General features: G+C 47.1%; 1 protein-coding gene across 3 annotated transcripts in view; it reads left to right on the top strand.

Moving 5' to 3' along the window:
* NUDC (nuclear distribution C, dynein complex regulator) overlaps window positions 1-15,649 on the top strand; it is a 92,098-nt gene extending 76,449 nt beyond the window's left edge. For all 3 annotated transcript variants that reach the window (XM_063954709.1, XM_063954707.1, XM_063954708.1), the window contains exon 9: window positions 15,387-15,649. In XM_063954709.1, coding sequence (XP_063810779.1) covers window positions 15,387-15,438 — 52 coding nt within the window. In that variant the 3' untranslated portion in view covers window positions 15,439-15,649. The remainder of the gene's footprint in view (window positions 1-15,386) is intronic.
* The last annotated feature ends 269 nt before the right edge of the window (window positions 15,650-15,918 follow it).

Below are 15,918 nucleotides of genomic sequence, written 5' to 3'. Positions count from 1 at the left end.
GATTACTGGTTGGGTATAGGTATGTACTAAATGGAAATATAACCTATTCAGCAATCACATAAATTGGTGTTTGATTAATATAGGAAAGAGAAGATGGAGTGAAAGAAGGTGTGTCTGTCTTCTGCTGTTCAGCTGGGTTGTTTACTGCACCTGGTATTCGCTGCTGGTCCCCCAGGCAGTTACTGACCAGGCCTACCACAGATTAGCTTCCAAGGTCGGACGAGATCAGGCGTATCCTGTGGAGTATGGCCGTAATCTGCTGAATGAGAGAGTATGACTACCAAATTGGTAGTCATACTCTCTCATTCAGCAGATTACGGCCATACTCCACAGGATACGCCTGATCTCGTCCGACCTTGGAAGCTAATCTGTGGTAGGCCTGGTCAGTAACTGCCTGGGGGACCAGCAGCGAATACCAGGTGCAGTAAACAACCCAGCTGAACAGCAGAAGTAAGACACCCCTTCTTTCACTCCATCTTCTCTTTCCTATATTAATCAAACACCAATTTATGTGATTGCTGAATAGGTTATATTTCCATTTAGTACATACCTATACCCAACCAGTAATCTCGTATTCTCAGCCTTTTGCCTGTTGCAAAAAGTCTAATGATACAATAACAACTGTAGTAAAAGCCTTTTGGTTAACACCACTGCCTAAATATAGAGCAGTAGGTGCTTAAAGGACCTATATAGGCAACATTTTTCCACCAGATGATATTCCTCTTTATAGGGAGCATAAATAATACGGAGAAGTCAAACCGACATATTATTCCTCTGGGAGTAAAAATATAACCTGTCTTACATTATAGATAGGTCTTCCCAGTTTAACGTACAAATTACAAATAATTCTCACCAAGGCGTTCTTATATATATTTTTATTAAAGCATCGTTAATATGCATTAACATTTATGCTTAAGATTATTTTATATTTGAGTCACTATATTTTATTATGTTCATTAAAAGTTAAGTTGTAGTGTCTATTTTTCAATAAAGAGTGCCCCAACATAGTCTTTCTCTTCTTTCGTTTTGCTGTCTAAATCCACTGACTCTGGGAGCACCACCGACGTGTAATTGGTTTAGTACACTCCGTGTACATTATCAGCCTAAAGTCGGTCACAGACTTAGATCTAATCTTGGTCAAATGTCTGTAAGAATTAACCTGTTGCGGAACTATCCACATTAGATTAAGCAACAGGGGCTCTGTCTGTTCCAAGACTTACCGCGGCTGCGTTTGACGGCATGGCGGTTGAACGCCGGATCCTAACAGAAAAAGGCATTCCGGATGAGGTTATTCCTACGCTAATAAAGGCTAGGAAGGACGTGACGGCTAAGCATTATTACCGTATATGGCGCAAATATGTTGCTTGGTGTGAGGCCAGGAATGCCCCTACAGAGGAATTCCAGCTGAGCCGTTTCCTTCACTTCCTACAGTCGGGAGTGACTTTGGGCTTAAAATTGGGGTCCATTAAGGTCCAGATTTCAGCCCTATCCATTTTCTTTCAAAAGGAACTGGCTACTCTTCCTGAAGTTCAGACGTTTGTAAAGGGAGTGCTGCATATTCAGCCCCTTTTGTGCCACCAGTGGCACCTTGGGATCTTAACGTGGTGTTGAGTTTCCTGAAATCACACTGGTTTGAGCCACTTAAAACCGTGGAGTTAAAATATCTCACGTGGAAGGTGGTCATGCTATTGGCCTTAGCTCCGGCTAGGCGTGTGTCAGATTTGGCGGCTTCGTCATGTAAAAGCCCCTATCTGGTTTTCCATATGGACAGGGCAGAATTACGGACTCGTCCGCAATTTCTGCCAAAGGTGGTGTCATCCTTTCATTTGAACCAACCTATTGTGGTGCCTGCGGCTACTCGTGACTTGGAGGATTCCAAGTTACTAGATGTAGTCAGGGCTTTGAAGATTTATGTAGCCAGAACGGCTGGAGTCAAAAAAACTGACTCGCTGTTTATTCTGTATGCATCCAACAAGCTGGGTGCTCCTGCTTCAAAGCAAACTATTGCTCGCTGGATCTGTAACACGATTCAGCAGGCTCATTCTGCGGCTGGAATGCCGCATCCAGAATCAGTGAAAGCCCATTCCAGGCATTACAGCTTTGCCGAGGAGCTACTTGGTCGGGTTCAAACACTTTTGCAAAATTATACAAGACCCTGGCTGAGGAGGACCTTGTGTTTGCCCATTCGGTGATGCAGAGTCATCCGCACTCTCCCGCCCGTTTGGGAGCTTTGGTATAATCCCCATGGTCCTTACGGAGTCCCCAGCATCCACTAGGACGTTAGAGAAAATAAGATTTTACTCACCGGTAAATCTATTTCTCGTAGTCCGTAGTGGATGCTGGGCGCCCGTCCCAAGTGCGGACTTCTTCTGCAATGCTTGTATATAGTTATTGCTTACATAAGGGTTATGTTATAGTTGCATCAGGGTTGATCTGATGCTCTGTTGTTGTTCATACTGTTAACTGGGTAAGTTATCACAAGTTATACGGTGTGATTGGTATGAGTCTTACCCTGGATTCCAAAATCCTTTCCTTGTAATGTCAGCTATTCCGGGCACAGTTTCCTTAACTGAGGTCTGGAGGAGGGGCATAGAGGGAGGAGCCAGTGCACACCAGTAGTCCTAATTCTTTCTTAGAGTGCCCAGTCTCCTGCGGAGCCCGTCTATTCCCCATGGTCCTTACGGAGTCCCCAGCATCCACTACGGACTACGAGAAATAGATTTACCGGTGAGTAAAATCTTATTTTCTCCTAGTCCGTAGAGGATGCTGGGCGCCCGTCCCAGTGCGGACTAAATTCTGCATGACTTGTATTTAGTTATTGCTTACATAAGGGTTATGTTACAGTTTTGATCAGTCTCTGACTGATGCTGTTTGTTTCATACTGTTGACTGGTTCGTATATTCCAGGTTATACGGTGTGGATGGTGTGGGCTGGTATGAATCTTGCCCTTGGATTAACAAAATCCTTTCCTCGTACTGTCCGTCTCCTCTGGGCACAGTTTCTCTAACTGAGGTCTGGAGGAGGGGCATAAAGGGAGGAGCCAGTGCACACCCATTCTAAAGTTCTTTATAGTGCCCATGGTCCCTACGGACTAGGAGAAAAAGATTTACCGGTAGGTTTAAAATCTTATTTTCTCTTACGTCCTAGAGGATGCTGGGGTCCACATTAGTACCATAGGGTATAGACTGGTCCACCAGGAGCCATTGGCACTTTAAGAGTTTGAGAGTGTGAGCTGGTTCCTCCCTCTATGCCCCTCCTACCAGACTCCGTTTAGAAAATGTGCCCGGAGGAGCCGGTCACAGCTAGGATAGCTCTCCAGAGTTTCTCTAGTAAAGTTATTTTTTAGAGTTTATTATTTTACAGGGAGGCTGCTGGCAACAGCCTCCCTGCAGCGAGGGACTAAGGGGGGGAGCAGTGTCCACCCTGCGGGGTCTGAGCCACTGTCTCCTCTGACTGGAGACTGAGCACCAGAGGGGACGGATCGCTCGTCCCAGCAGCATGCCGCCAACCCCTTACAGAGCTGAAGAAGTGGCGAGTGAGACGACTCCCCTAGCAAGCGGGGGGCCGGTGTGAAGATGGCAGCAGTGGGGAGGGAGCGCAGTATTAACTGCGCTCCTGGGAACTCTCAGCGGTACATGGTGCGGCGCTGTGAGGGGCGCCCTTGGCCAGCGTTTACCCCCTACACTGGTCCAGAAGCCTGTCGGGGTCCTCTGATCTCAGCCAGCACTAATTTCTCAGGCCAGTATAATCCATGAAGATCGGGAAGACAACGCCATTAAGGGGCGGAGCTTCTCAGAGCGGACCCAGCAGCGGTTCAGCGCCATTTTCCTGCCTGTGCAGCGCTGAGACGGAGAATCAGGTCCCTCCACAGCAACTCCAGCTATCTGTAAACGGTACCAGGGGGTTGTAGAAGAGGCGGGGAGGCTGTAATTCGACTGTGTGTCCTATTAAGGTGCACAGTCAGCTCTGATAAGGGGTCTCCCTTTGGTAAAAGCGCTGTGTGTTGGTTGGCTCCAATCTGTGTCTCTATTGCCATTCTTGGGGGGGGGGAAACTGTCTGCCCTCACCTGTGTGAGTGTGTAGAGAGAGTTTGGTGGTCTCCTTTAGCGATGTCCAGGAATACTGTGTCATATGCTGCAGAGGATTTGTCCTCCCAGGATGATCACATTCCATGTAATCAGGATAGCACTGGTTTAGCGCAGATACCAGCAAGGGAACCTGAGTGGTTTTCCTCTATCAAATCTTGGATTTCTCAGATTTCTGACAGGGTTGCAAGTAATGAATCTGCAACCCAGGTATTACAGAACTCTATGGCAGTATGACCCGATTCTGGTACCTCGGGACCCACACAAACGTGTGCATGTCATGCAGGATGACACGGATACCGATTCTGACACCACAGATGGTGATGGGGATGTGTTGCGGGGGTCCGCATCTCTTGCAAAGGGGGTGCAGTTGATGATGGAGGCTATCAGGGATTTGTTGAATGTTAATGATACCACACCTGAGCAGGTTGAGGAGGCTTTTTTCACTGACAATAAAAAAAGCCTCGCTAACCTTCCCTGCGTCAAAGGAATTGAATACTATATTTGAGAAAGCATGGGAAAACCCTAAACGGGTACAGGTGGCGTTTCCTTTCCCTAAGGAGGATAGGAAAAAATGGGAAAACCCGCCGCTAATTGACACGTCTGTGTCTAGACTCTCAAAGAAGGTGGTTTTACCTGTTCCAGGATCTACCGTCTTAAAGGGGGCGGCTGATCGAAAAATTTATAACACACTTAAATCAATGTACACTGCTTCAGGGGCCATATTACGTCCCAGTATTGCTATTGCATGGATTGCAAAGGCTATAGTAAAGTGGTCGGCTACCTTACTAGAGGATTTGGATACTATGGATAAGGGTGATGTTGAATTATATTTACGCAACATTCACGGTTCAGCAGGTTTTATGGTAGAATCCATGAAAGACCTGGGTTCCATGGCTGCGGGAATCCCTTCCATGTCTGTTTCAGCTCATCGGGGACTGTGGCCAGTGGCCGGCCGACGCGGAATCTAGAAAGAGTATGGAGTCCCTACCCTATACAGGTCAGGCTCTCTTTGGGGAAGCTTTAGACACATGGATATCCACGGCTACAGCGGGTAAGTCTCAGTTTCTTCCCTCGGCTGCACCTGCTCCGAAGAAATCCTTCTCTTCTTCAGCAACACAGTCCTTTCTGCCTAACAAGCCTAGAAAGGCCAAACCGTCAAATACCTTCTTTAGGGGAGGTCGAGTTAAGTCCAAGAAACCTGCTGCTGCAGGTTCCCAGGAACAAAAGCCTGCTTCAGGTACGCCAAAGTCCTCCGCATGACGGTGGGCTGCACGGCCTGGAGGTGGGGCCAGTGGGAGCGAGACTCGGACAATTCAGTCACGTCTGGGTATCGTCCGGCCTGGATCCCTGGGTGATGGATATTGTATCCCAGGGATACAGGCTGGAATTTCAAAGTCTCCCTCCTCATCGTTTTTTTCAAATCAGGCTTACCAGCTCTGCTGGCAGACTGCACTGTCCTACAAGAAGCTGTCCAAAAGTTGGTGGAGGCACAGGTCATTGTGCCAGTTCCTCCTCATTCGCAAACCACAAGTTACTATTCGATCCTTTTCGTGGTACCGAAACCGGATGGTTCGGTCAGGCCCATTCTGAACCTAAACTCATTGAACCCCTTTCTAAAGGAGTTCAAGTTCAAAATGGAGTCTCTCAGGGCGGTGATATCAGGTCTGGAAGAGGGGGAATTCCTGGTAACCCTGGATATCAAGGATGCTTACCCACACATTCCGATCTGGCTGCCACATCAGGCTTATCTCCGTTTTGCATTACTGGACTGTCCATTCCAGTTCCAGGCCCTGCCATTCAGCCTCTCCACAGCACCGAGGGTGTTTACCAAGGGGATGGCAGAGATGATGGTTCTTCTCCGCAAACAAGGGGTGAACATCATTACCATATCTGGATGATCTGCTGATAAAGGCATCGTCCAAGGAGAAGCTGCTGCAGTCCATTGTTCTCACAACCCGCCTCCTCAAGATCCACGGTTGGGTTCTGAACCTTCCAAAGTCACATTTGGAACCAACCCAGAGGTTGTCCTTTCTGGGAATGTTCCTGGACACAGAAGTGCAGAGGGTGTTTCTTCCGCAGGAGAAGGCGTTGGTTATACAAACAATGGTCCGGGATGTCCTGAAGCCAGCCCGGGTGTTGGTTCATCAATGCATTCGCCTGTTGGGAAAGATGGTGGCCTCTTACGAGGCTCTCCAGTACGGGAGATTCCATGCTCGGTCCTTCCAACTGGAACTCCTGGACAAGTGGTCAGGATCTCATCTCCACATGCACCAGAGAATGCGTCTGTCGCCGAAAGCCAGGATTTCACTCCTCTGGTGGCTCCAATTACCTCACCTTCTGGAGGGCCGCAGGTTCGGGACTCAGGAATGGATGCAAGCCTTCGGGGCTGGGGAGCAGTCACTCAAGGAGTAACTTTCCAAGGAAGGTGGTCAAGTCTGGATGCCGGCCTGCCCGTCAACATCCTGGAACTAAGAGCCGTCTACAACGGTCTTCTTCAGGTGGCCCATCTTCTAAGAAATCGGGCCATTCAAGTGCAGTCAGACAATGTAACGACAGTAGCCTACATAAACCGCAAGGCGGAACGAAGAGCAGAGCTGCAATGTCGGAGGTGACCAGAATACTCCTCTGGGCAGAAAGACACACGTTGGCGCTCTCAGCAATCTTCATTCCGGGAGTGGACAACTGGGAAGCAGACTTCCTCAGCAGACACTATCTCCATCCAGGGGAGTGGGGTCTCCATCTGGAGGTGTTCAAGGAAATAACAGACCTTTGGGGGTTACCCCAAATAGACATGATGGCATCTCGTCTCAACAAGAAGCTCCGGCGCTATTGTTCCAGGTCGAGGGACCCACAAGCAGTGGCAGTGGACGCACTGGTGTCTCCATGGGTGTTCCAGTCAGTGTACGTGTTTCCACCACTTCCACTCATTCAAAGAGTTCTAAAGCTCGTAAGAAGAACAAGAGTTCAAGCGATCCTCATTGCTCCAGACTCGCCAAAGCGGGCTTGGTACGCGGACCTTCCTAATCTCTTGCAGGATGAGCCGAGGCCTCTTCCTCTTCGGGAGGACCTACTGCAGCAGGGGCCGTTCGCTTATCAAGATTTACCGTGGCTACGTTTGATGGCATGGAAGTTGAGCGCCTGATACTTGCTCGGAAGGGCATTCTTAAGAAGGTCATTCCTACCCTAATACAGGCTAGGAAAGGGGTAACGTCTAAACTTTACCATCGTATTTGGAAAAAATATGTCTCTTGGTGTGAATCCAAGAAGTTTCCTATAGAGGAGTTTCAACGCGGACGTTTTCTCCTCTTCCTGCAAGCAAGGTGTGGATATGGTCCTGAGGTTGGGATCTGTGGAGGTCCAGATTTCGTCCCTATCCATTTTCTTCCAGAAACAATTGGCTGCCCTCCCTGAGGTTCAGACTTTTTTGTAGGGAATTCTGCACATCCAACCTCCCTTTGTACCGCCTTGCGACCTTAACGTGGTGTTGCAGTTCCTCCAGTCGGATTGGTTTGAGCCTCTACAGGAGGTTGAGGTCATATTTCTTACATGGAAGGCTGTCACGTTGTTGGCCTTAGCTTCTGCTAGACGTGTATCAGAATTGGGGGCTTTATCCTGTAAAAGCCCTTACTTGATCTTCCACGAAGATAGAGCTGAGCTCAGGATACGTCAGCAGTTCCTTCCGAAGGTTGTGTTGGCATTTCATATCAACCAACCTATTGTGGTGCCAGTGGCTACTGACTCCTCAATTACATCAAAGTCCTTGGATGTTGTGAGGGCTCTGAAGATATATGTGAAGAGAACTTCTCATCACAGAAAGTCGGACTCTGTCCTTTATGATCGCAAGAAAATTGGGTGTCCTGCTTCTAGGCAGACGATCTCTCGCTGGATTAGGTTCACTATCTAGCACGCTTATTCTACGGCAGGATTACCGTGTCCAAAATCTGTTAAGGCCCACTCTACTCGTACGGTGGGGTCTTCCTGGGTGGCTGCCCGGGGTGTCTTGGCATTGCAACTTTGCCGAGCTGCAACTTGGTCTGGGTCGAAAACGTTTGCAAAGTTTTACACGTTTGATACTTTGGCCTCTGATGATCTGAAGTTCGGTCGATCAGTTCTGCAGGAGCCTCCTCGCGCTCCCTCCCGTTCTGATGGCTTTGGTACATCCCCATGGTACTAATGTGGACCCCAGCATCCTCTAGGACGTAAGAGAAAATAGGATTTTGGTTACCTACCGGTAAATTATTTTCTCGTAGTCCATAGAGGGTGCTGGGCGCCCGCCCAGCGCTTCGTTTTACTGCAACCGTTATCTGGTTCAGTACATCTTTGTTCAGTTATGTACTGCATTGTTACTTGGTAATTAATGTTTCAGCAGTTGCTGGGTAGTTCAAGCTAGTTAGCTTGATGTGCCTTGTATGTGTGAGCTGGTATGAATCTCTCCGCTATCTGTGTTAAATCCTTCTCTTGAAGATGTCCTCGGGCACAGTTTCTAGACTGAGTCTGGTAGGAGGGGCATAGAGGGAGGAGCCAGCCCACACTCTCAAACTCTTAAAGTGCCAATGGCTCCTGGTGGACCCATCTATACCCCAGCATCCTCTACGGACTACGAGAAAAGGATTTACCGATAGGTAACCAAAATCCTATTTTCTCTTACGTCCTAGAGGATCCACAGGGATCCCACCCTGACGCACCTGATTAAAGGATCCTTTTACTCACTAACCTCTTCCTTCTTGTATGGAAGGATGTGCATGTGTGTTCTTATCGCCTGATTAGGGCTCTCTATGATGCTCCTGCCTTGAGCTTTGGAATACAACTGATTTGCCTGAGCAAGGAGGCAGGGATATATGGATGGGCCCATTGCATGCTGGGAGGCCGGAAAAGCTTTGAGCGATTGGTGCAAATCTGCTGTCGCTTCATCATATCCTATTGTTATCCTGGGATTCCTGTGGACTTAGTAGAAATACTGTTATCAATGGTAAGTTCTTACCATAACGTATATTTCTTCCTCACAATCCACTAATATTTCAGATTATTCTTCCGATGAGGATGGGGAATATACTGATCCATCAGACACTGATACAGTTGCTTCTGATGAGGAATCTACAACCCAGGTTGATGTTCCTGACCTAGTGGAGGCTATTAAGCTAATTTTTCAAATAGATGATGACATTGAGCCTATTACTGTGTCTAAGAAACTTGATAAGTTCAAACATCAGAAGGTTGCTAAAGTAGTCTTACCACATTCTGACCACTTAATTGACATACGTCAGGAATCCTATTCGTCGCCAGGAAATACATTTTCCCTGTCTAAAAAGATGCTAGTTCGTTATCCTATCCCTGCGGAGTTGAATAACAAGTGGGAAACTTCACTGCCGATGGACTCTCATGTCACCCGTCTTGTGGTGTCATCTACTTTGCCTGTCACCACTGTCTTCTCACTGAAGGAACCGACAGATAAGCGTATGGACAGATGCCTGAAGTCTATTTACTCCCTCACTGGCGCTTTACATAGACCCACGATGGCAGCCTCCTGGGCTACAAAAGAATTGAAGCATAGGTTCAGGCAATTGAGGATGAGCTGCCTCGGGATTTTTCTGACACTGCCAGACAATATCTGTCTTATATTACCACAGCCTCCCACTATATTCAGGAGGCGGCCTCTGATGCAGGTGTAATTGCGGCCAAGGCATCTACTTTGTCTATCCTGGCTCGTCGAATTATGTGGTTGAGGTCCTGGAAGGTGGACCTGCACTCCAAAAAGACCTTTGAGGTGCTAACTTTTAAGGGACACATCCTATTTGGGGAGGATATGAACAAGATTGTAACTGACTTGACTACTGCCAAGACTGCGTGTTTCCCAAATACTAATCCTTTTGCTCCGAAGGCTAAGAGTACCACCTTTCGTTTCTTTCGACCTCCAGGGAAAGCAAAGGTTCAGGCGTATCCACAACAGGCTCGTGCTTCCAAAACCACTAGGCCTAAATCTAAACAATCCTGGGCCGCCCGTCAGCCTGCTTCCAAATAAGACGAGGCTGCCACATGACGGGGCAGTCCTCCCCCTGGGTGACCCCAGGGTGGGAGGCCGTCTTCTGCAGTTCGCCCAGGCCTGGTTAAAGACCACTTCGGATGCCTGGTTGAGGGAAGTTGTCTCTCACGCGTATGCAATCTCTTTCAAGAGACGTCACCATCGCCAGTTTTGCACAACGGTTATCCCTGCGGATCCGTTAAAAACGCAAGCTCTACACTTGGTTGTGCGATCCCTCCTGGATACAGCAGTGGTAGTGCCGGTACCTCTGTCTCAGAGAGGCAGTGGATACTATTTGACCCTGTTTCTAGTTCGAAGCCAAATGGGTCCTTCCAGCCTATACTCTACCTCAAATACTTGAACATGTTTGCGAGAATATCCAAATTCCGTGTGGAAACTCTGCGCTCTATAGTGCTGGCCATAGAACCCCAAGACTATATGGTATCGCTGGACATACAGGATGCTTACCTGCACATACGTATTGCCATGTCGTATCAGCAATATCTGTGGTTTGCTATTGGTAACCTACATTATCAATTCCAGGTACTGCCTTTTGGATTGGCCACTTCCCCTCCGATCTTCACCAAGGTCATGGCCGTGATGACGGCTCTTCGCCGCCGTCAGGGAATCAGGAACCTGCCGTATCTGGACGACTTGCTGATCCTGGTGAACTCCCAAGAGGTTCTCCTTAGTCATCTGGAGCTGACGTTCCAATTCCTACAAGTCCACGGGTGGCTCATCAACTGGAGAAAGTCCTCGCTGGACCCTGCTCGAAGCATGGTGCACCTGGGGGCACTACTGGACACACACAGCCAACGATTGTTTTTGTCTCCAGAGAAAGTCCTGAAACTTCAGGACAGGATCAGATATTTACTCTCTTGCCCAAGAGTGTGGATACACTCTGCGATGCAAGTACTAGGCCTCATGGTGTCGGCTTTGGACATGGTAGAGTATGCTCAATTTCATTCCCGCCCTCTTCAGAGGTTAATCCTTTCCAAGTGGGACGGTCTGCCTCATCGGATCAGGTCTCAAATGATCTCCTTGACTCCAGCGGTTCGTCTGTCACTGAGCTGGTGGCTACAGGACCAACAGTTGAGCAGGGGCCGTCCCTTCTGGATCTCCAACAGGGTTCTCCTTACAACGGATGCCAGTCTGCGGTGTTGGAGCAATACTCTCTCCAGGGTCAGTGGACCAGGGAGGAGTTTCTCCTCCCGATAAACATTCTGGATTGCGAGTGGTGTTCAATGCATTGACACTGGCCCTGCCTCTGGTACAGAACAGGCCTGTTCAAGTACAATCAGACAACGCCACGGTGGAGTACATAAATCATCAAGGTGGCACTCGATGTCGCATAGCAGTGCTGGAAGTATCGGAAATCCTCCATTGGGCGTAACGCCATCTGCCAGCAATATCGTCAGTGTTCATCCCCGGAGTCCTCAACTGGGAAGCGGATTTCCTCAGTCGTCAGGACGTTCATGCAGGAGAGTGGAGTCTTCATCCGGAAGTCTTTCAACTCCTAGTGGACAAGTGGGGCCAACCAGATGTAGACCTGATGGCGTCTCGACACAATCACAAGGTTCCGGTCTTCGGATCAAGGACAAGGAATCCTCAAGCAGCATTCGTGGATGCACTGGCGATTCCATGGAACTTTTGGCTGCCATACGTTTTCCGTTCAGTGTCACTCCTGCCCAGGGTACTGCGGAAGTTCAAGCAAGAAAGAGGAATACTACTTCTAGTCGCACCAGCGTGGCCCAGGCGTCATTGGTTCTCAGAACTGCAGGGTCTATCATTAGAGCGTCCTCTTCTACTTCTTCAACGCCCAGATCTCCTCGTTCAGGGCCCTCGTGTCTATCCGGATCTGGCCAGACTGACTTTGATGGTGTGGCTCTTGAAGCTTCACTCCTGCGGGCCAAGGGATTCTCTGAGGCGATTATTCAAACTATGTTGAAGGCCCACAAACTGGCTTCTGCACAGATTTATTACAGGGTCTGGAACTCTTACTTCACATGGTGTGCTGCTAAGAATTATGATGCCTATTCGTTCAGAACTTCTAGGCTTCTGGCTTTTCTGCAACAAGACCTAGATTTAGACCTTCGTCTGGCCTCCCTCAAGGTTCATATATCTACCTTGTCAGTGTGGTTTCAGAGTAAAGTTGTGTCTATTCCTGGCGTTCATACTTTCACTCAGGGCGTTTTACGGATTCAGCCTCCCTATGTCCCTCCTGTGGCTCCATGGGAATCTGTTTGTTGTCTTAAATGCACTACAAGAGTCTTCATTTGTACCTCTTGAGTCTGTGGACCTTAAATGTCTTACGCTTAAGGTCGTGTTTTTACTGGCTATTGCCTCTGCTAGGAGGGTGTCGGACTTAGGCGCTTTGTCCTGTCGTCACCCTTTCTAATTTTTCGCCGGGACCGGGCAGTTCTTCGAACTCGCCCTGTTATCTACCTAAGGTGGTATCATCATTTCATCTTAACCAAGAGATTGTGGTTCTGTCCTTTATCTCTTCTGGTTTGTCCTCCAAGGAGCGGTCTTTGAAAGTAGTACGGGCTCTCCGTATTTACGTGGAGAGGACTGCCTCCCTCAGGAGGTCAGATACCCTTTTTGTACTTTTTGGTATTCACAAACGTGGCTGGCCGGCGAATAAGCAAACCTTGGCCAGATGGATTAGAATGGTCATTGCACAAGCCTATGCACAGGCTGGTCTTCCAGCTCCTGCTGCTATTAAAGCCCATTCTACTCGGTCTGTTGGACCTTCTTGGGCGGCCCGCTGAACAATTGTGTAAGGCGGCTACGTGGTCCTCAGTGAACATGTTCATCAGGTTCTATGCGTTTTGATACTTCCGCCTCCCAGGATGCTTCCTTTGGACGCCGGGTTCTTGTGCTCGCTATGGTGCATCCCCTCCCGTGAGGACTGCTTTAGGACAATGTATTCCCTGTGGAACACAGTGTACCCCGCTGCAGAAAAGGAGATTTATGGTAGACTTACCATAGTTAAATCTCTTTCTGCGAGGTACACTGGATTCCACAGGGCACCCACCCTGATGCACTTAGCTTCTTTGGGTATGTATGGCATTAGCCGCTAGTCCCTTCTCCTGTCGTGAGAATGTGGTTCTATGTGACTAACATCTACCGTCTCTTACCTGCTACTGCATTGGACTGGTTAACAAAACGGAGCTCCAGTGCCTGGAGGCGGGGTTAGAGAGGAGGCGGTGCAATGCATCCTGGGAACAGTCAAAGCTTTAGCCTGTTGGTGCCTCGGATCAAGATCCAACTCTACACCCCCGATGTATTCCCTGTGGAATCCAGTGTACCTCGCAGAAAGATTTAACCATGGCAAGTCTATCATAAATCTCCTTTTCTTCCAGAGCACATGCAAAAATATTCATCATCTTCATAAAACTGCTGTACCTGATGAACGATTTGTACAGGAAGGTCTTTCCCTTTTATATTTTCAGGTCCTGCCAGTATGCCATGGGTGTCTTAAGTTTTCTTGATTGTTTTACTATGTATTCTGTGACATTAAATAAATTAGGAACTCAAGTTATGTTTAAGTTTTAAAATTTCCTGATTTCTTGTGTTAATTATGTATGCGGTACAACAGTATTTGAACGTCAACATCATGATTTTTTTTCTCCACTATGAAACCGTACCATGCTGATTTTTTGTGTGGTAATAATGTATGCCTTTCTTAAATACTTAAAAAAATCTAATGTTGATTGAACCTAGCGTTAGAAAAACATGCGTTTTTACCGTAACTCAAAACGTAAAGCAGATAGTGATTTGGTTTGGATTTGGGAGAAAAATTTCATGGTGATTCCTTAATAAACACCCATGATACTTCAAATAAAATGGATAAAGTAGCCGCGATTAGTAAATAATGTAATAAATTGAAAAATCAATATTTAATAAACGAATTGTCAGACAGTCGAGATACTTGGCAGAATTTTTTTTACATCCTCTCAACTAAAAAAAAAAATCGTAAAAATCTGAGATGGGTGGTAGACATTTTTTTTTTGGGGGGGGGGGGGGGTGATTTGAGATGGAATGACCCTACTGTGTGCAAATCTGTTATCTATCTAAAACTGTATTTGGGATCCTTTGGCCCTCCAACTGTCGTTGAACTACACATACCAGCACACCCTGCTACAGTTTTGCCAAAGGTTCCCCATCCCTGAACTAAAAGATAGAAGCACAGATAAAGCCTGAGGTGTATAGTGCCCCAGATTTTCTATCATAATTGTGGTGTTCTTACATCGGTGGATGCGGTATCTGTGGTACATAACGTCCGCAGATAGCGCATCTCCCCCATAACGGATTTTCATAAATGCTACCCCTCCTCATATACAATATGGCACTGCAGGTAGCCACAGGCCTGCTGAATTTTGTATTGCTTCATAGGGCTGCGTACAAATATCTGCGAGTCCAGGGTGAGCTGAGGTGCCATTGCAACAGCTATTTCCCTGCTTCACACCTAATTGAATTAACATATCAACTCCCTCCTGGTGAATTTTTATTAATACTGAGGGGAACGGTATGCTATCCCGGCGGTCACAGTACAGACGCCGGCATCCTGATATTCAAGATCCCACCAGGGGTGAGGTAAGTATTCAGTACCCCCTCCCCCTCATCACCCCCCCAACCCTAACCTTTCCTTACTGCAGCCTAACTGAACCCCCCCCCCCTCCCCCCTCCAGTGGCCAAACCTAACCCTCCCCCCCAGGTTCCTTAACCTAGTCGTCTTTTCCCCCCCTGACACACACACACACACACACATACACACACACACACACACACACACACACACACACACACACACACACACACACAGCTAAACCCTAAGCCCCCACCCGGCTATATTTACCTTTAAGATTCTGGCTGTTGGGATTCCGGCACCGTGATTCTAACCTGGTTTGGATTTCGGCATCTGTGTTCTCATGCGTGTCAGGATTCAAGTGTTGGTATTTCACGTGTCGGGATCTTAAACATATACATTGATTTATGTATTGAAAATAGTGGACAGAATGATGACTTTCGTTGTATTTGACTTTCACTGTGTAATCTTAAGGATCTTTTGATAACCCTTTTAGTGTACTTTGTGATCATTTATTTTATAATTGTAACCATGCTTCATTAGGTTGTCTACTCGCATGTATGTGTATGTGGGTGCCAGGTCCACATTAGGTTTTGGTTTTACGGTCACCCAACAACAGTAATATCTGGAATATAAAAGTGTCTAGAGCAGACTGATAATTTCATTCAACTGTGTTTCTTCGTTATAGGTTCATGGAACAGCACCCAGAAATGGACTTTTCTAAAGCAAAATTTAGTTGATCATTCCCCTCAGTTTTATCTACCCTGTGAAGTCTTTGGAAAGAAACCCGAAGGACTGCAGTACTACGGGTGAAAAAGATTGTTAGCTTGTTTTGTTCCTGCTTAAAATGGAAGTACTTGTACACACATATGGATGAAGCATGACTGATACTACACTGAAAAAATAAGACATTCTGCTCCTATTAAATCTGTTGTATGCTTTCATTATCAATCTTTGTCCGTAGTTTCTCTCTCTGTTTGGAACCAAATTATTTGAATGTAAATGACAGCAGACACTCAGAACATAAGTTTTTCATTCACTTGTGTTTTATTTCTGAATGGTCCATATAAACAATCACAACATCAAAAAAGCCAATGTCTTATAAATGGAATACTCTATAGAAGTGGAAGAATCTGAAAATTATCTCATTCTATTACCATACTCCATTAAAGTTTTGTTATTCATGAATGTAGTATATGCATGTTTTCCTGAGAGAATGT

The sequence above is a fragment of the Pseudophryne corroboree genome, chromosome 2 (assembly GCF_028390025.1).
Source record: "Pseudophryne corroboree isolate aPseCor3 chromosome 2, aPseCor3.hap2, whole genome shotgun sequence".
Classification (NCBI taxonomy): domain Eukaryota; kingdom Metazoa; phylum Chordata; class Amphibia; order Anura; family Myobatrachidae; genus Pseudophryne; species Pseudophryne corroboree.
This window is presented reverse-complemented; position numbering and strand designations above follow the sequence as displayed.